Source organism: Meriones unguiculatus, chromosome 12 (genome assembly GCF_030254825.1).
Source record: "Meriones unguiculatus strain TT.TT164.6M chromosome 12, Bangor_MerUng_6.1, whole genome shotgun sequence".
NCBI lineage: Eukaryota > Metazoa > Chordata > Mammalia > Rodentia > Muridae > Meriones > Meriones unguiculatus.
This window is the reverse complement of record NC_083360.1, coordinates 74,841,815-74,862,874: the sequence shown is the minus strand read 5'-3', so window position 1 is coordinate 74,862,874 and position 21,060 is coordinate 74,841,815. Positions and strand designations below refer to the sequence as shown.

General features: G+C 39.6%; 1 protein-coding gene across 3 annotated transcripts in view; it reads right to left on the bottom strand.

Moving 5' to 3' along the window:
- Positions 1 to 10,393, bottom strand: part of Hook1 (hook microtubule tethering protein 1) — a 70,148-nt gene extending 59,755 nt beyond the window's left edge. The window contains exons 1-2 of one of the 3 annotated variants that reach the window (XM_060365899.1): positions 10,160 to 10,392; positions 9,101 to 9,225 (exon numbers count right to left, since the gene is read on the bottom strand). In XM_060365899.1, the coding sequence (XP_060221882.1) occupies positions 9,101 to 9,115 (15 nt within the window). In that variant the 5' untranslated portion in view covers positions 9,116 to 9,225; positions 10,160 to 10,392. Of the gene's footprint in view, positions 1 to 9,100; positions 9,226 to 10,159 lie in introns of all 3 variants that reach the window. The other 2 variants (XM_021656666.2, XM_021656665.2) reach the window with 2 other exon arrangements.
- Between the last annotated feature and the right edge of the window lie 10,667 nt (positions 10,394 to 21,060).

The following is a 21,060-nucleotide window of genomic DNA, read 5'->3' as shown; positions in this document are numbered from 1 at the left end:
CTATTTAAAAGAGACATCCAAATCATAAAATCTAACTCTTACAGAGTTACCAGAAGAGCCACCTTAAACCTAGCCAGCTTCTCTTGGTATTTCTGCTTCTGGTAAGACCTACTCCTGGTATAAAAAGCAGCCCTACTTCCAACCATCTTCTCACCTTCGTGATTTGGACCCCATTGTAACTTTTTGAGTTTCAATCTTATAAATTCGGCTAATTCTTCTCAAATACAAAATAACTTAGCATATTTGAGAACTTATTAAGAGCCGGGAAAAAAAACAAAACAAAACCCTGACAAATGTTTGTCATCTACCACTTCCTTTTATGCTATAGCCAAAAGAGATCATGTATATTGATTAGCACTAGTAACTTCTCTCTGGGTTTGGAACTCATTCCCTATGGTTTCTACTCCTTGAAACCAAGATGTAACTAAAAATTCAGGACCAAGTCTAAACCAACGTTAATGGTGGAATACCATTCTTAGAGGTCAGAGTCAGCCAAGCAGCAAACTACTACATAATTTCAGAAATCATTAAATGCTATTGATATGACAGAAAGCAGTAAGCAAGTCCAAACAGGATAAGGGGGTAACAAATAGGTTTAGAAGGGCTGTTGTAGAACAATCTAATCTGAAAGGCAATATCAGATGCAACACCTAAATGGTGAAAGGAAACCAGCAAAAAGAATATTTCTATGTGGAGGGGATAGAAGATACAATGTCTTCTGTATAAATGTGTGTGTGTGTGTTTAAAAGCACAAGTTCTCTAAGAAACATGAAATCAAATGCAGCATGCTGGGCACAGAGGTTTTTGACCTTGAGACACCTCTACAAAGACCAATTATTGTATGACTGGCAAAGAAATTTTCAAGTATGAACAAAATTCTTAAAATACAAAATGGAGGAAATTCTCAAGTCACAAAAGGAGTGACAATGTTACATGATAGACTTACTAGATTTGCCAAACTGATATGAATGATAAGTCTTAAAGAAAAGAAATACAAATGCAATGCACTGATGAGTGAATGGAAACTAAGTGTAAAGGTGAGGGGTAGTTTTTGAAACTTTACTGGGAGAGAGAAAACACTATATGGAGTAACTAGAGTGATGACTTCTATTTTAAAAATAGTAAAAGATCCAGTCCAAGATGGCGGTTAACAGCATACACTATGTCTGAGGGGCACAGGATCCGAAACTTCAAAATTGGTGAGTAGGGGGGCAGCTGAAGCCAGAATATCCATATTAAGGCTTACTGGGTAAGAGGTACAACCCCATGAGCTGGGCCAGTTTGGATCCAGGCCACCCGTGGACTCTCCAGGGCCTGAGACGACCTCCCCTGCACTTCCCCTTGCCCCAAGCATGGGCCACCCTGCTCGGCAGAGGCTGCAGGTTGCCCCAAGCAAGACCCAGCCTAGCTCAGTAACTGATACAGCAGAGGCAGCAGCAGTACAGGCCTCCCAGGTCTGAGGCTGTGGCAGGCAGCAGCTGCCCCAAGCAGGAGGCTCCATGCTCAGTGACTGAGACTGCAGAGGCACATAGCCAAACTAAGGGTCTCCCTGCCCAGCAGACAAACAGTGGACACCACTGAGCTAACTTATCTCCTACACTTTCCTTTGCCCCTGCAGGCCCAAATCTAAGACTAGAACAGGGGAAGACCCTGTGCATTCTAATTAGGCCTGCAAGCAAGTGAGTGGGCCTTCAACTGAGTACATGCAGAGCCCCAGATCCAGGGTTCTTCCACACTAGCAGCTAGACATCTGATCCCTTCTACCCAATGCCCCGCTCTGGGCAACATAGGGATCCTTGGGACAGCAATCTCAACATTGAAGCCCCTGTTCTGTGGGTCTCCCGGTGAAGTCCAGGCAAACAATTCCTAAAGCCCAGACAGATCTGAATACCAGGAGGACAGTACGACAGGCCTGAGGGCCACTGAGGGATTCAGGGAATTTGCACATGCACACTGCACCCGTGAACGGCATCAGCAGCCCCTCCTGCACTTAAGCGCCACCCTTGCAGGCATCTATACTGTCTAGCATCCTGTCCTTCAAGGCACACTTCCACATACTCCCAGGCTTACACACATGTGCCTGCAACCTTCCTCCCTTAGCTACAGCTGAAAAACCAACATCCACTCTCGAACTGATGGTACTCTCTCATCCTTCTGAAGAATACTCCAGACACCAAAGACAGATGGACCCAGTCTGAAGTACAGACTCCAAAAACAAACAGCAAAGGATATGGATAAACAGATGGTTAGAGGTCAGGATAAGCACACATAGAACAAAAATCTGGCCATCATGGCTTCAAAAAAAAAAAAAATCAATGGCTATTTCAATTCATTGGAAACACAGGAAAATTACTTCAAATCTATGCTTATCCAGTTATTAGAGGCACATAAAGAGAAAACTAGCAAAGCTCTCAAAGAAATACAGGCAAATACAGCCAAACAAATAGAGACACATGTAGAAGAGGCATATAGAGAGGAAATTAATATAAAATAGAGTACATCATGGAAAGACAGGAATCCACATTCAAACATATGAAGGAAAAGGTGCAAGACATGAAAACAGATTTAGAATCAATGAAGAAAACACAGAGGAAACCCTGGAGCTGGAGAACTTGGAGAAAAGATCAGGAACCATAAAGCTAAGCATCACCAATAGAGTACAAGAGATTGAAGACAGAATCTCTGGTGAAGGTACATTTGCAGAAACTGATACATCTCTCACAAGAAAAAGTAAAATTGGAAAAGTTCCAAACACAAAACATCCAAGAAATCAAGGACACCATGAAAAGACAAAATCTAAGAATACTAGGAATAGACAAAAAGAAGATTCCAGACTCCAAGGTCCAGGAAATATTTTCCAGAAAATCACTGAAGAAAATTTTCCTAACTTAAAGAGATGTCCATAAGCAAACAAAAGGCTACAGAACACTAAACACTAGACCAGAAACTCCTCATGTCACGTAATAATCAAAATACTAAATCTATTGAACAAAGAAAAAATGTTAAAAGCAGCAAAGGAAAAAGGCCAATTAACATATAAAGGTAGAACGACCAGAATCACAATAGACTTCTCAACAAAAAGTATGAAAGCCAGAAGGGCCTGCGCAGATGTCATGCAGACTCTAAGAGACCACAGATGCCAACCCGGACTACTATACCCAGCAAACCTTTCAATCAACATAGATGGAGAAAACAAAATATTCCATGACAAAACTAAACTTAAGCAATATCTACACGGCAACTCAGCCAAATAGAAGATAACTAGAAGGAAAATTCCAATCTAACATAATCAACTACTGGCAAGAAAACACAGGATATAGATAACTTTGTAACAAAAAATTAAAAGAAAACAAGCATAGAAACACAGTAACACCACCACCAACTCCACAATAAAAGAAACTTATATTCACTAGTCACTTTTTTTCTATCAACACCAATGGGCCCAACTCTCCAATAAAAAGACACAGACTAACAAAATGTTTGCAGAAACAGGATCCAACATTCTGCTGCATCCAAGAAATACATCTCTGCAACAAAGATAAACACTACCTCAGAGTAAAGGACTGGAAAAATATTTTTCAACGAAACAGACCCAGAAAACAAGTAGCTATCCTAATATCTAATAAAATAAACTTTCAACCAAAATTTATCAAGAAAGATGAGGAGGGGCATTTCATTCTCATCAAAGGAAAAATCCACCAGGACATCACAATCCTGAACATCTATGCCTCAAATACAAGAGCACCAGCACTTGTAAATGGAACACTATTAAAGTTTAAATTACACATCGATCCCAACACCTTAATAGTGGGGAGCTTAAACATCCCACTCTCACTAAGGAACAGATCATCTGGACAGAAGCTAAATAATTACACTTACAAAGGTCCTAAATCAAATGGACCCAAAAGATGTTTACAGAACTTTTCACCCAAACTCAAAAGAGTGTAACCTCTTTTCACCACCTCACAGAACCTTCTCCAAAATAGACCATATAGTTGGTTACAAAGTAAGCCTCAACAGATATAAGAAGATTGAAGTAATCCCTTGTATCCTATCAGACCACCATGGCCTAAAACTAGACCTCTATAAAAACAGAAAAAACAAGAAGCCGATATAAACATGGAAACTAAAAAACTCTCTACTCAATGACAGCTTGGTCAAGGAAGAAATGAAAAAAGAAATCACAGACTTCCTAAAATTCAATGAAAATGAAGATACAACATACTCAAATCAATGGGACACAATGAAAGCAGCGCTAAGAGCAAAGTTCATAGCACTAAATGCCTCCAGAAAAAAAGTTTGAGATATCTCATAAATCAACTTAATAGCACACATAAAAGCCCTAGGGGAAAAAAAAAAAGAAACACACATCGAGGAGGAGTAGATGATTGAAATTAATCAAACTCAGAGCTAAAATCTATGAATTAGAAACAAAGAAAACAATTCCAAAAAAAAAAAAAAAATCAATGAAACCAAGAGCTGGTTCTTTTGAGAAAAATCAACATGATAGTCAAACCCTTAGCCAAACCAAATAAAAGGCATAGAGAAACTATCCAAATCAGCAGAATGAGAAAAAGGGGACATAATGACAGACACTGAGAAAATCCAAACAATCATTAGGTCATACTACAAAAGCATATATGCCATGAAATTTGAAAAGCAAAATGAAATGGATAATTTTCTTGATTGAGTCCATCTACCAAAACTAAATCAAGATTAGGTAAATAGATTAAATAGTCCTATATCCCCTAAGGAAATGGAAGCAGTCATCAACAGTCTGCCTTCCAAAAAAAGGCCTGGGCCAGATGGTTTCAGCACAGAATTCTACCAGAGCTTCAAAGAAGAGCTAACTCCAATTCTCTTCAAACTGTCCCTCAAAACAGAAACAGAAAGAACATTACCAAACTCATTCTATGAAGCCACAGTCACCTTGATACCTAAACCACACAAAGACCCAACAACAACAACAAAAAAAAAACTTCAGACCTATCTCTATTACGATCATTGATGCAAAAATCCTCAATAATATACTTGCAAACCAAATCCAAGAACACATCAAAGATATTATCCACCATGACCAAGTAAGGCTTCATCCCAGGCAGGCAGAGTGGTTCAATATATGGAAATCCATCAATGTAATCCACCATATAAACAAACTGAAGGAGAAAAACCACATGATCATCTTCTTAGATGCCGAAAAAGCATTTGACAAAATCCAGCACCCATTAATGTTTAAAGAGATCAAGGATACAAGGCACATACCTAAACACAGTAAAGGCAATATACAGCAAGCCTATAGCCAACATTGAACTAAATGCAAAGAAATGTAAATCAATCAACTGAACTAGAGACAAGGCAAGGCTGTCCACGCTCTCCGCATCTCTTCAACAAAGTACTTGAAGTCCTAGTTAAAGCAATAAGTCAACTAAAGGAGATCAAGGGGATACAAATCAGAAAGGAAGAAGTCAAACTATTACTATTTGCAGATGATATGATAATATAAGAGTGACACCAAAAATTCAACCAGAGAACTCCTTCAGCTGATAAACACCTTCAGCAAAGGGGCTGGATACAAAATTAACTCAAGAAAAATCAGTAGCCATCCTGTATAAAAATGACAAAAGGACCAAGAAAGAAATTAGGGAAACTACACCTTTCACAATAGCCACTAATAACATAAAGTACCTTGGTGTGACTCTAACTAAGCAAGTGAAAGACCTGTTTGAAAAAAAAACTGCAAGTCTCAGAAGAAAGAAACTGAAGAAGATATCAGAAGATGAAAAGATCTCCCATGTGCATGGATCAGTAGAATTAACAGTGAAAATGGCGAGCCTGCCAAAAGCAATCTACAGATTCAATGAAATTCCCATCAAAATACCAACACAATTCTTTACAGACCTTGAAAGAAAAATTCTCAACTTAATATGGAAAAACAACAACAAAACAGAATTGCCAAAACGATCCTGTAAAAAACAGATCATCTGAAGGTATCTCCATCCCAGATCTCAAGCTGTAACTACAGAGCAATAGTAATAAAAACTGCATGGTACTAGCATAGAAACAGAATAGTGGATCAATAGAATCAATTAGAAGACCCAGAAATAAATCCACATACCTTTGATTTTTTTATAAAGAAGCCAAAACCAAACAATGGAAAAAAGACAGCATCTTCAACAAATGGTGCTGGTCTAACTGGATAGTTTACATGTAGAAAAATGCAAATAGATCCATATTTATCACTGTGCACAAAACTAAATTCCAAATGGATCAAAGACCTCTACATAAAACCAGACACACTAAATCTTTCAGAAGAAAAAGTGGGGAAGAGTTTTGAATTCATTGGCACAGGAGACAATTTCCTGAACAGAACACCAATTGCACAGGCTCTAAGATCAACAACCAATAAATCATGAAACTGAAAATCTTCTGTAATGCAAAGGACACTGTAATCAGAACAAACTGACAGCCTACAGATTGGGAAATAATCTCCACCAACCTGATGGAGGTATCTGATAGAGGGCTAATATCCAGACTATATAAAGAACTAAAGAAGTTAAAAAGAAATAATTTTTTAATCTAATTAAAAAATTAGATTACAGAGCTAAACAGAGAATTCTCAATTGAGGATTGAATGGCAGAGAAACACTTAAAGAAATGTTCAACATCTTTAGTCATCAAGGAAATGCAAATCAAAACAATCCTGAGATTTTTACCTTACACCCATTTGAATGGCCAAGATCAAAAATGACAAGATCAACTGACAACACATGCTGGAGAGGATAGGAAGAAAGGGAAACCCTCCTCCATTGCTGGTTGGAATGTAAATTTGTACAACCATTTTGGAAATCAATCTAGCACTTTATAAGAAAATTGGGAATAGTGTTACCTCAAGATCCAACTACAATACCACTCCTATACATATATCCAAAATATGCTCAAGTGTACAACAAGGACATTTGCTCAACCATGTTTGTAGTAGCTTAATTTGTAATAGCCAGAAGCTGAAAACAACGCAGATGCCCCTCAGGTGAGGAATGGATACAGAAATTGTGGTACACAATTGTGGTACACAATGGAATACTACTCAGCAATTAAAAACAAGGAAATCATGAAAGTTGCAGGCAAATGGTGGGAACTAGAAAAGATCATCCTGAGTGAGGTATCCAAGAAGCAGAAAGACACACATGGCATATACTCACTATAAGTGGATATTAGACATATAACACAGGATAAACACAACAAAAATCTATACACCTAAAGAAGCTCAGCAAGGAGGAGGACCTGTGTTCTGAAAGGCAAACGAGATGGACATCGGAAGAGGGAGAAAAAGGGAACAGGACAGGAGCCTACCACAGAGGGCCTCTAAAAGACTCTACCTAGCAGGGTATTAAAGCAGATGCTGAGACTCATAACCAAACTTTGGGCAGAGTGCAGGGAATCTTAGGAAAGATGGGGGAGATGAAAGACCTGGAGGGGACAGGAGCTCCACAAGGAGAGCAACAGAACCAAAAAACTCTGGGCACAGGGGTTTTTTTCTGAGACTGACAGTCCAACCAAGGACCATTCATGGAGATTACCTAGAACCCCTGCACAGATATAGCCCATGGCAGCTCAGTATCCAAGTGGGTTCCCTAATAAGGGGAACAGGGACTGTCTCTGACATGAACTCAGTGGCTGGCTCTTTGATCACCTCCCACTGAGGGGAGAGCAGCCTTGCCAGGCTACAGGGAAGGACAATGCAAACAGTCCTGATCAGACTTGATAGGCTAGGGTCAGATATAAGGGAAGGAGGACCTCCTATATCAGTGGAGAGGAGCATGGGAGGAAATTAGGGAGGGAGAGTGGGATGGGGAGGGAAATGAGGAAGGGGGCTACAGCTGGGATACACAATGAATAAACTGTAACTAATATATAAAAATAAAAACTTTATTAAAAATGAATAAATTATAATTAATAAAAATTAATTTATTATAAAGTAGTAAAATATTTAAGTAAGTATAAGCATATAAAGGAAACAGCTAATAGAACACTGCTAAAAGTAGCAGTCTTTTGGCACAAGTCTGCAATTCCAGGTGCTTGGGAGGTAGAAAAACAATCACAAGTCCAAGGCCTGTCAGCCCACCATGGCTAACCAAAGCAGCTTAGATACTATCTTGACTTAAGTTAAAAGGAGGTTGAAGATACAGCTCTGTTGGTAGAGCACTTGTGGGGATCCCTCCTTAAATTGAGGGGTGGGCAGCAGAAGCAGCAAAAAGAAAAAGATAGAACAATACCCTAGAAGAGTTAGAAGGAACAGGGTTTACAGGCAGACCCAAAAATAAGCAGGTGGTCTTATGCCTGAAAACCAAGATTCAGTTCCAAGTAAAGCTAAGTGAGTATTGATGAAGCTTCCTAAGAAGAATTAGAACAGCTTTACTCACCATTATCAAGCTGGCCAATGTAGGGAAGAATGCTGCAGCTGTAGCCTAACTAGACCCAGTAACAGTTTGTCAGTCATTCCATTTCCTCTGGTGCACAGCAGCCTCGGAGAATGCTGCAGGAGCCAATTACCACCTGCTAACCCACTGCCCTCTGCTGTCTGTGAATTCTTATCTGGTTCCTATTTTTTCAGATCTTGGGGAACTTTGCCTTCTGTTGTAATTACACACAGCTCTGCTAGTTAAACTGATTCCTAGAGAGCCTAGCACAGAGCAGAAAGTTAAAAAAAAAATACTGTTTTACAAATGTACACAGTCATAACATTTAGAAATACTGCAGTACGGTTTAAGAAAATCTTGTATTTCATGTGATCTCACAAGGAAGTAAGTGACATCATAAAGAACCCAGTTTACCATTTCAGTTAGAAGATCAGAGGACAAAATTACACAACCCTATCATTAGCCATTTGTTTTTAAACAAAGCAGATCATTAAAAGTAATACTGCCTTCTTTCCTGACAATCTTAAATAGACTATCTACACCTAAATAATAATTTAAGTAACATGCAGTTTGACAATGAGCTAAGTGCTTTCAAACTCTGAAATCCTAACTCCTGGCATTCTACTTAAAACATGTTATTTAAGTCCAACGTGCAGAGGTTACTTAGAATTTCAAGCACTCACAAAGATCTTTCCCATTTGTCCTTTGGATTTGCTGGTATTAGGAGATGGCTAGGCGATCTCTGGAAGGATGTAATCCTCATCCAGTCTACTTACACCCCCAATCAGATAGACTGCTCTTCACACACCTACACAACCGGGGTGAGCACAGAGTCACCAACAGCAGTTTGTAGGGCATCAAGTATTATCCCAGCACAATACAGGGTTGGGAAGTACGCCTGGATGTTGGTTCTGTCATAGCTAGGCAATTTCAACAGGTTAGAAACCATTTTGCTGACTGCAATACTAGTGCAGTCTGTCAAGTCTTCGCTAATAAATCCTGCACATGGATCAAGTATAAACAACAACAAAAGGCTTAATTGTTTTTCTACTTTAAAAATGAAAGGGGACATCAACTAAGGAGCATGCAAGATCTGGACCTAGGACCCCTGCACACATGTTGCCGACGGGTGGCTTGGTCTTCATATGGGCGCCAGGCGAGTGCAGGAGGGCTGTTTCTAACATGGACTCTATTGCCTGCTTTTGGAACAATTTCCCCCTGGCAGGGCTGCCTTGCCTGGCCTCAGGAGATGAAGTTGTGGGCAGTCCTGATGTGACTTGATGTTCTGGGGAGGGCTGATCCCGGAAGAGGGGGCTCCCCTTTTTTGGGGGGTGAGGAAGAGGAGAAGGGGGAAGGAGGAAAAGTGAGGGGGGAAGGGGATTAGGAGGACTGGGCACCCTCGGGATGTAAAGTAAATAAACTAATATAAAATTTAAATTAAAAAAAACGAAAGGGTAGAAAAAAGGGAAGAGGAGGCAGAGGAAAAAAAGGGGGGGGGGCTCCCATGTCAAGAGCAGTTTGGCCATCTGTCTTAAGCGGTGCCTATACCCTGGTCGCTGTGTGGGCCCACGGGGACGGTAACGTGGGGACCGAGGTGGCCGGCGCCTCCTGGCCACCTGTGCGCGGCGGGGCGCTGCGGCTGGGGAGAGCGCCCGATCTCGGACGGGCAGGCTGCGGGGCAGGTGTCCGCCGCAGCGGGAGGTCTCCGCCCGCCCCGCCGGCGAGCGCCGAACCCCACTCACCCAGATGATGAGGCTGTCGCACAGCGGTAGCTCGGGCTGCGGCAGCGGCTGCGGGTCCTCCATGGTCTGAGAACCTCGGCGTCGAGCTCCCGGCGACGAACGCGCCTCCGCCCGCCCGGCCCCGCGTCAACGACCTGCGCGGCCCGCCCACGGAGCTCGGCGCTCAGGCCCGGCGCCCGCGCCGCTCACGCGCGAAGCCTCACGCCGCCGACGTCGCCGCGCGGCCGCCCCCTCGCCCACCGCGTCCGTCCCGCGCCGCGGCACCTGAGCCGGCCCCGCCCTCCGGGGGGCTCAACACCGCTGACTGACCCCTGCGAGCGCCAGTCACAAAGAAGCTGGGAGCCCGCGAGGCCGAAGGGGCGGGAGGAGCGCGAATAGGTCGCCCAGAATGGCTGCTGATTGGACGCTCTTCAGGGGGCCCTCGGCCAATCAAAGAGGGGCAGGCTCGGGCGGCCAGGAGGAGTAGGAGTGGGTGGGCGGAGGTTTGTGACCTGGCAGGTGCAGCGAGGGCGGGGCTGGCGGGGGAAGGAAAGCGCGCCTGCGCGGGCTGGGGCGGCCCGAGGGTAGTTGTGGTGGGAGGCTCGGAGTGCACACCTGCAGAGCGGCGCTCAGCGTCCAGCGTCTCCTCGCATCCCACGGGTGTCCCCACGGATTGAAAGCCCTAGAGGAAGGAGGAACCAGTTCTTCCTAGACATTCGCTGGGAAGAAGACAGGACCAAGGAATGCGTTTCCTAAAGAAAAACAGAGAGACAGACCTTCAGGCTGCTCAAGTCAAAGAAGCGCTCAGAGGATCGCAGGTTGTGGCTGAATTCATTTTAAATGGGGCCAAAGGGAAAACCGTTTTCGGATGGAAAATGAAATAGCGTTCAAAAAACGTAGGTGGTATCCGTCTTTGGGCGTTGAAAAATCTGTGTTCCCTGAGGATGTGGGTGGCAGGACAGTGTGATGGCTCGTGTCGTTATTGGAAGGGGCTAAAACAGTCTTATTCTTGCTCTTGGTTCTCACCTCTTCGCTTATTCATTAATCCATCAAGCCATACTCTGCATTAAGAAGCACCTGGTTCGTTTAAACCTCTGTGATTTACACTGAATAAAACTGTTGGATGATGAATTATAACTTCCCTAATATAAGTCAGTCTCATTTTAAAAAATACAGCGAGGGCGTATCCTGACATCCCTGATGCCATCTTGGAATTTTGGTTAAGTGACTTGAGTTGCTTAATATTCTGGACACTATAAACCGTAAGGTAACTTCATGAAAACTACAGGCTGTAAGAATTGAAGAGTCTGTAATTGTGAGTCTGCTTCCCTCAGGCCCCTCACCCCTTGTTGCTCTCAAATTTATTGAACTTTGTTCCTGTGTATCTGTAACATGTGTGCAGGTTCCCTTGAAGGCCAGAAGAGGGCATCAGATCTCTTGGAGCTGGAGTTTCAGGCAGTTTTGAGTAGCCTACTGGAGGTGCTAGGAAGAGAACTCTGGTCCTCTGCAAGAACAGCAATTACCCTTAACTCTGAGCCATCTTTCCAAGTCCAAGGAACTTTAAAATATCTATATCATGTAAACCCATAATTCCAATTCTGGAATAATTCCATTTGTGAAATCACAAATTCAGTCACAGACTCAACTGACACATATTGCAAATCAACTACAAATATTGGTCAATTATAAGTGCAATATTGATTAATGAGAAGTATTGATTAACTGCTCATCTAATACGCAAGAATATTATAGAAGAGTTACATCTAATAAAAATAATAGAGAATATTTAATACTATTTCTATTTAATAATAGAAAAGTTTTCACAATAAATATAGTGTAATTAATTTACATTGATATGATTTTAGATGTAAAAGAGTCACCCATAAGACCTCAACCTTATAAATATTATGTATGTATTTAATATGTATATATTAAACTATTATGTTTATATGTGAAATAATTATAATCTGTGTGCTTTTATCTTTCTGTAGTTAGCATATAGTAGTTTATGATAGAACAACAGAAGAAACACCTAATACAGCATAAACTTTTATTTCAAGTTATCATCTTGGCATTAATTTTTTAAGTTAATGTCCAAGTTTGTACAGTTGAATAAAGCTAATTTTAAAACACTGATTGTAAAACTATAAATTGGCACAATCTTACTGAAAAAGAATGTAACGTTTCAAAAATTATGAAATTTTTAAAGATGTAGTTTCAATTTCAGAATCAATTCTAAGAAAATAATCAGATTGCAGTGATACTTAACATTCTGAACAGGCAGTAATAAATTTACAAAAGGAGCAATTAGCATCATATGTCTTTCTATTAATGTATTTTGAACTATAATTATTTAAATAAAATATGATAATTGAATTTGAACATTCATTATGTACAAAAATCCCTGCTTGTTCCTGTATTGTGTATGCATATATCCATGTGAGAGAGAGACAAAAAAAAAAAGGAGTGAGAGAGAGGTAAGAGTGGAAAGAAAAAAGGCTAAAAAGTGTAGATCAAAATGTTAATAGTGATAATTTAGCATGTCCAGATGCTAGAATAATTGAGTTTTAACATCCATTTGCTTAATGCTTTTAAAGTTTCCTACAGTGACGTTATTTTCAGAATAAGTATATAAAGTTCAAAGTTTGTCGAAGGCCAGCTTCACCACCACAGGGTAAACTGAGGCAGGGAGTAGCATCAGCAGGGGCTAGAGCTAAAGACTCCTGGCGACTGGTCATCCAGCAGACTCTTCTCTGAGAGTAAAAAAACTTGATTCTCCAGGCTGGAACTGATTGTTACTAACGGGGCTCCCACTAATGATGCTAAGTGTAGGCTGGAATTGATTGTAACTGGCAGAGGGCCAGAGCTGATGGCTCCTAGCATGGGCTGTATGGTAGCCAGTGACTACGGAAAAGGTTAGAAGGAGTAAAGAGACCATACACACACACCAGATGGATGAAGCAAGACAAGCTTCAGTGAGCAAGTTCCAAATCTTCAACAACTTCACACATATATCCATACAGACAGACATACAGTCAGACCAGATATATACACATTGGGTGGAAGGAGCAAAGCTTCAGCAAGCAAGCTCCAACTTTCCATAAATACATACACACATCTGGTGGATGGAGCAAATTCTACAGGCTCCTACCATTTTATTTTGTTTTTTTATCCCACAGTTTATATATTCCAGCAAAATCTTTCAAGCACTACAAAACTGCAATGTGGTTACATTCTATTTTTCTTCAAGTGAATGATTACAATGAGTATATGTAGAAAAAAATGTTTCTAAATAGCCTCACATGATCATTTGTTTTACATATTATGGATGAGAAACGACTGTGAAAAACAAATTATTCTTAAGAACCCACATACATTTGTAAATAAGCAGCTTGTTACAGATTAACAAAGTGTAAGCAAGCAAGGTGATTTTTTTTTTAAGTCTTTCTTTACTGGCAGGCTGCAATTTTTTGGTTAGAAGGAAAGAATTATCTTAAAAAGTAATGGTATTAAAAATCTTAAAAGAATTATACATCTAAAGCTTTATATAAAAGACAATCAGCCATTTGTACTTTAAATCCTCAAGGTGCACATCTACTCATTAACAATTTTTATTGAATCATATCAGGAAGCTGAGGTCAAAATGGGTACAATAAATTAATCATCACCAGCCCAGCTTCAACAAGAGAGTCACATCAGCCAGTGGTAATTTGGGCTATTGTTCTTGCCCCCTAACCTCAAAAAGTTCCCAGCTCAACTATTAAGAGTGTGCTTTTCTGAACTTCAGATTGTTCCTCAAGATTTTGTACGTCAAAAACCACTGACAAAAGCATCTTAACCTAACTTTCTAGAACTAACTATTTAAATCAAATCAGGACTTCTGTAGAAATCATTAATTTATCTAAACAATATTTAGATAAAATAAAGTTCATCTTGATACTGATCTGCAAGAAAATTATCCAAATGAGTAGGCTGTCACCCAGGAAAGAATCACAGCAGACTCTAGGCAGTGAGGGATTCCCCACACCCATTCACACCATGAGAGATAGGGAGAATACAGCAATGACAAACATGAGACTGCACAGCAGCAGCAGAGACAAAGCCTCAAGGGTCTCCAAGGTACATTCCATCACCACCATGCAAAACGGTGGGCCATCTCCAGGAAGCTCACCTGCCCACTGCAGCTTCTCTGGCACAGCATCCACCAAAAATTATTAGAAATTCTTTCAAGCTATGGTAGGCACTCAACTTACACGAACATACACACCCATTTGTTAAATTATTTTTATAAAACTGTGTTTCTCTGTTTCTCTCTTGATCTAGCAATCACACAAATAATTGAAACCCTATTATACTATTTTAACAAGTTTCACAACACAATCCTGAGCTGTATTGACTCTATTTTTTAACCCTCCGCACTAATCTGGTTTTCTCCCAGAGTATATCTCAGAGAAACTTGTGCTTTGTAGCTTTCTCTGCTCCAGCTCCTTCCCTATGTCTCTAGGACCTCTACCCATGGCAGATTTCCTTCCTTCCTCTTCTGTCTCCTCCTTCCCTGGCTGGCAGGAAGTCCATCTCTATTCTCTCCCCTGCTCAGTGGCTGATTGTATGCTGCTTTATTGGCATATCATGGGACAGTTGGGGGAGCAGTGTTTACATAACACTGAGACAGATTCTCGGAACAAGGATTGCAACCAGATATGGAGGCGGGGTACAGAAATCAGCATTCAGTTTACACAGTAACCTTATAACTACGCATATTCACCTGCATGTCTGTACAGGAAGTAATTGAAAAGAGAATTGTTTAAAAGTGCACCCAGACTTTTGTGAGATGGAGACTTGACACCTTTTCTTATTGCCTGAGCATTATTCAGTAAGCTACTTAATTTCATGGTCTCAATTTTAGTCTCTGTGAAGTAGGAAAATGCCACTATGTTTCTATATTATTCTGAAAATTTTCAGTGTGAATTGGGGGCATATTTTTAATGTTGCTGGAATAAAATGGGACATTCATCAATTCAGAACTGGAAAGTCCATCCATGGGAAGGTAGCTCCTTGAATCTCAGTAGTAAAAAAAGAATGAGGGAATCATTTTATGACACTCTAAGTGGAATGGCTTAGTAAAATGGTTGCTCACTATTTTTGATAGTCAATATATTCAAGATTCAAATTTTAGGGCAGTCATCTGATTGTTTAGATTGGTATGTATACCCAAACCTTTGCCAGGAAAGTATAGTATGCCTCAATCAGCCAATTTGTTGAGACTACAGAGTCAAGGTAAATCAAAGACACGGGTCCCTGATGAAAATCCTGACTCACCCTATTTATTCAGTCCATCATTGAGATTTACTTATCACCATTGGGACAGTCTTGAACAGAATTCATGTATATATTAAGTGGTGACAGTCTGGGAAAACTGGGACAAACTTCCTTGCCAGCGATATTTTTAGTCAGGGTTGAATATTGAGTTGGGTCTGGAAAAGGGCAATTGAGGATGTGGTTCACTCTAGCCAGGAAAGGGTTAATGCCCATTTACTCACACTGATGGGAATGGTTGCCTACAGTGAAACCAGTGTACATTGGGGATCTAGAAGGGACAGTATATCACAGGACAGCTGCCTTTTCAAGCATTTTAGCTCAGTGCTTACCATGATATCATGCCTGGTTTATTGGACTGCCCAAAAAGAGTTCTAAGATTTCCATTCAAATTTCAAGCCAAGTACAAACTCAAAGTACCTGGTAGAGGCAGCTACTGGAGGATGACCATCTTAGGAGCAAGAGGTTCAAAACTGCAATATATGGGAAAAGATCAACATCAGGGTACTTGGTTACAGCTTTCTTTTTAAGGTAGTGTTTTCTAGAAAATAGACTCTGAGATTATCATGCAGATCTATTGAATGTTTTCGACTAACAATTTTGAGAAAGAAACCACATGGATTTTGGCAGAAAAAGAAGCAGGCTGTGATACAGTTCCAGTGAAGGCTACATCTGGTCCAGCCTCAGCTAGAATTGCCCTTCTAAGTTGTCCTGTGTTTAAATAAAGATGGATCAGTTTAGTGGGTTGGGCTGTCCTGGAAAGGTGGCCTCGCAGCCTGTGGGATTTAAAATAATGCTGCTGCTGTTGACTGGCTCCTGGTAGCACTTCCAAGTGTGGAGCCGTGGAGCCATCCAGGGAAATCCCAGTGTTCTCAGCACAGCTGGACCTCCACAGTCATTTTGGGTATGAGCAGGAGTGCCCATCTCTCAGACTCTTAAGAAATGGCGGGGTAAGTGACCATAACTATGCCAGTAAATTACCCTAAATGCAAAATTAAAATGGTCATAGAAGAAGAGTGTTGACATCCTCAGTTCTTAGATTGAGAAGACACCAAAGCAAGCTTGGATTGTAGCCAAAGCCACGGTTTCACATTGGGTGAAATAAGTACGTAAATGATATTTTAGAGAATATTAGACTGACCACCCCTAAGACAATAAAATAACAAAAAGGTAAATTATAAAACATTGTAATCTTTCCAATCCTGTTTTAAATTTGCAGGGAAAAGACTAATATTTAGTGAATGAGATAAAATATAATTATTTCATTTACTAAAATGCTTAATTTTAGTACAGTTGAATGACTATTGTATTTTTTTCCAAACAACTCAAGTGAGAAAAAATACATATGTGGAATTTTTCAAATATTTGAAAACAACAGGTAAATAGAGGCATTTGGTAAAATGTACTGATAATGTAATTCATATAAAAATTTATAAATATTTAAGTATTATACTTCATGTGTATATTTACCTAATTGATTCATAAAATATGTCACCATTTTATACTTGGCTAGGAGAAATGGTACATGCTTCTTATTGGTGACCTATTTTTATGCACAAAATTCCTTCTAATCCTAGTAAGCAGGTTTTCAAAACAGCTACCAAACAGTGGCACATAATTCATAATCACTTAATCCACAGATGCTTGTCTATAAAAAGCCAGAATAATCTAGCTTTATATGTAGGATGACTAATCAGGCTACTGCCTATCGTTTCCAAGACTGTTAAAATTGATAGTTAACAAAGACTATAACTTAAAATAAATGAAACAAAGTTAAAGACATGTTCTCAGGGCATATTAAACAGGCTTAACAAAAGCATAAATTTTGAAAAAGACTGTCATTGCAGTGTTAGAAATACTGTTTATATTTTAATTTATAAGAGAAAATTATATTTGACATGATTGTAGCTAAAATGTGATATTCTGAACTCTCTGTGTAGATGAATTAAAAATATATTAAAGTGAAACTTGCCTACAGGGAGATATCTTGTTCATTGTCCATTACATATAATATATATTTTAAAATACCAACGTGCTAAAAGGAAGGAATTCATGAAAACATTTAAGGGCACAAGAGAAAACAGTTCCTTGTGCACAAGAATGAGTTGGGCTGTAAGAACAACGGGGGCAGAAGTGCCTGTGAAGATGTGTGACATGAAGACATGAGATGTGTTTATTTGTTGTGAGTTGCAGAAGATAACCAGAAACCCAGTTATGGCTAATGAACATTTGATACTGTTTAGCTGAATTTTTAAAGCCACAATGTGAACTGGAAATATTTCCCAGCTGTCCTGAAAACAAAGCAAAACAACCGGGGCAGAGGGGTGGAGAAGGAGGAAGGAGTGAAAACACAAGACAAAAAGAAAAAGAGATGGAGGCTAAACCTCAACAAGGCTTAGTCCAAACTACAGTTCACTACCTGAGGTGTATTAACATGGTCCTGAAGCTGTAAATAATAATAATAATAGGAAAGATGTATGAAAGAAGGAGGCACTGTGCCCTATCTAAGTGCTTCACAGATGCCAAATTGCTTGTCAGCTAAGATCACCCATCATATCAGCTCAACCATCTGATATCTTCTACTTTTATATACAAACAAGCACCCTGATGCTCAAAGAGGTCCCCATGTTCATAAGCTGCAGTTATCCAAAAAATTTTTCTTAAATTTTGTGAAGAGGATTCTAAGGGAGGTGAGATCAGATTTTTACAGACTATTTTGTAACATCCTTTGTTGACTGACTCTGGATTTCCTGTTGTTACTGACATGTTTCTTCAAATAGTCAGTGTTCTTTTGGTTCAGCATGGTTTTGCAAGCAAAGCTGTCTTGTCCAAATGAATGAAATTGCTACCTGAATCTGCTGAATGAAGATGATCAGTTGGCACAATTGATTCAGAAACCTTGAATACATTAATCTTTTGATACCGTTTTGTTCGGTTTGTCTGTTGGTTGGTTTTTAAGCTGGGTTTCCTTTTAAGGAATATCTGGCTGGCCTGGACCTCAACATGTAGACCAATTTGGCCTTAAACTCGGAGATCTGCTTGACTCTGCCTCTCAAGTACTGATATTTAAAGCATACTTCACTACTTAAATTATTATTTTTACCTAGGTTTTCTCATAAACATAACACTTTTTTTTCTGTAAAGCAAAATTGGCCACTTTAATTAAAGAACTGTCCTACTCCTAAAATTTTAATATTTATATATAAAATATTTTCTTTATTTTAATTGCTATAGTCTCAGTGGATACAGATACAGGCATATAGCTTAGTGGCTCCTCAGAACATTAAGACAGAGTTAACCTAGAATGCAGCATCTCCAGTTGGAGTAGTGTGTGTTCATAAGAGAATCAAAAACAGATGTCCAGACGGAAACTTTGCAGATTCACACTTAGTGCTGTTCAGAGTTGGGGAATGTGGAAGCAATCTAATTCCCAGCGATGGATGAATAAAATGTAGTAAATACAAACATAATAATGAAGTACTGATTCATCCCTCCACATGGACATTTTGAAAACATTACGTTAACTATTATGTGGTAAATTTGTGTCAAGTGTACAAAATAGGCATAGATAGAAAAAGGAATTCAGTGGTTCCCAGGTCCTAGGGGAAGGGATGAAATGGGAACAGGCAAGTGATAGCTTTTTTAATGGGCATATATATTTTAATACATATAATATTTTTAATACACATAACTGTATATACACACACATATGTGTATATAAGAACAAATGTTTGCATAGAAAGGCAAGTAAATATAGGTAAAAATATAGCACCTTTGTTGTTGCAATAAAAATATTAATGGGCTAAATATTTATTATTAATCCAATGATTATCACAGTGGTATTATTTAATCTATCATAATAAAACACAGATACAGATACTGGTTATATTTTATAATCACCTCATTTACCTGGGGCTGGGCAGATATTTCACCTATGCTGTCTCAATAACCTCACCATCCACCTCCCAGCCCCCATCCAATGCTATCTGCCTTAACCATTCCTATTTGGCCCATCTCCCATCCATAATTCTATAAATAATTGCTTATCCTTTATCTAGGTCACTTTCTTCGTCTACATCATCCTTGGAGTCCTTTCTCCTAGCCTATGTGGTTCCTTCTCGCTAACTCACCGTGGCATCCTCCTTCCTTTTTTCTTCCCATTTGTCCGCCCTTCCTCCAGCCTTGCCCAGGTACAGGCTTTTATTATTAACCAATCAGGAATAATATCTGAAGCAGATTTACACAACAAGGATAAGTGTTTGGGGGAAGTAATCAGATCTTGAGGGCCAGTAATTAGCATCAAAATACAAGCATCAAACCAACCCCCAAAACACCTTCCAGCTAGCTATTTCCCAACAGAAAGCCCCAAGTTGGTACAGTTGTTCTGTACACAAGACTGGATGTGTCAGCAATCCACATCTTCTGCTAGAGTTCCGGGAGGTCTTAGCAAACTGCCAGTTTTCAATCTGCATCAGAATTCCAAAAACATAGGTTCTTCAAAATAAAGGGGCAAAACCCAAAAATTTAATGATGAAGTTTTAATTGCTTTCAATTTTCGACATCATCAGCTTGATTACATTTTATGTTTACTCAAGGGTTTTCTATATCAGAGAGAACGTTTCTTGAAATTGTTCGTTTTCCTTCCTTCCATTCGGAAGGAATAAGTCAGAATAGATGAACTGGCCAGTGAGAGTGAGAAGCAGCAGACAGAAAAACAAAAGTTGCCTTCTTCCATGTCCTTTCTGCTGTGACCAGATTTAGGATGGGTTTTCTACCTCAAAAGAATCACACGAAGAAAACTCCTCACAGGTGTGCACACCTACTTGTGTTTTAGTTAATTCCAGGTATAGTCAAGTTGACAACAAAAAGTATCCATTACAACCATAGAATTAGATATCTAGAATTAGATAATGGCAGTGGTTACAAAGCATCATGAATGCAACAAACACCACTAGACTGCTCACTTTAAAATAAGCAAAAGGGTGAAATAACATCCCGGGAATTTTATATTTTAAAGGATACAAAGATAGATAACAGATATTAACTACTTTTATTTTATGTCCAATGTTTTTCCTACATTGTCCTTTTTCTTCAGTGAAACAACTAGAACGTTTATCAATAACTGAATTGAAAAGTTTCTGTTTAATTTAACCATTTAAAAAGATTGTGTGTGTGTGTGTGTGTACACATGAGTGCAGGTATCTTGTAGGCAAAAGGAGGGTATTGGATAATCTGGAACTGGAGTTCCAGTTGGATGTGAGCTACCCAAAGTGGCTGCTGGGAACCAAACTTGGGTCGTCTGCAAGAGCAGTGAGCAGTCTTAACCACTTAGCCATCTCCCCACCTCCTAATTTAAACTTTTATTAGTATATTAAGTACACCAAAAAGTGTTTCACTGCAACATTTTCATGCATGTGTATGAGATGCTTTGATCATAGTTATCTCCTTTTACCACAGTTACCTCTATCATCCCCTAGTATTCCTCTTCATGCCTTGTTATTATTATTCCACAGATGAAATAAAACAACTAAGACTTATTATGAGTCTGACCTGTTTCACTTGACACAGTAGTCTTCAGTTCCATCCATTTTCTCTTTCAATGGATC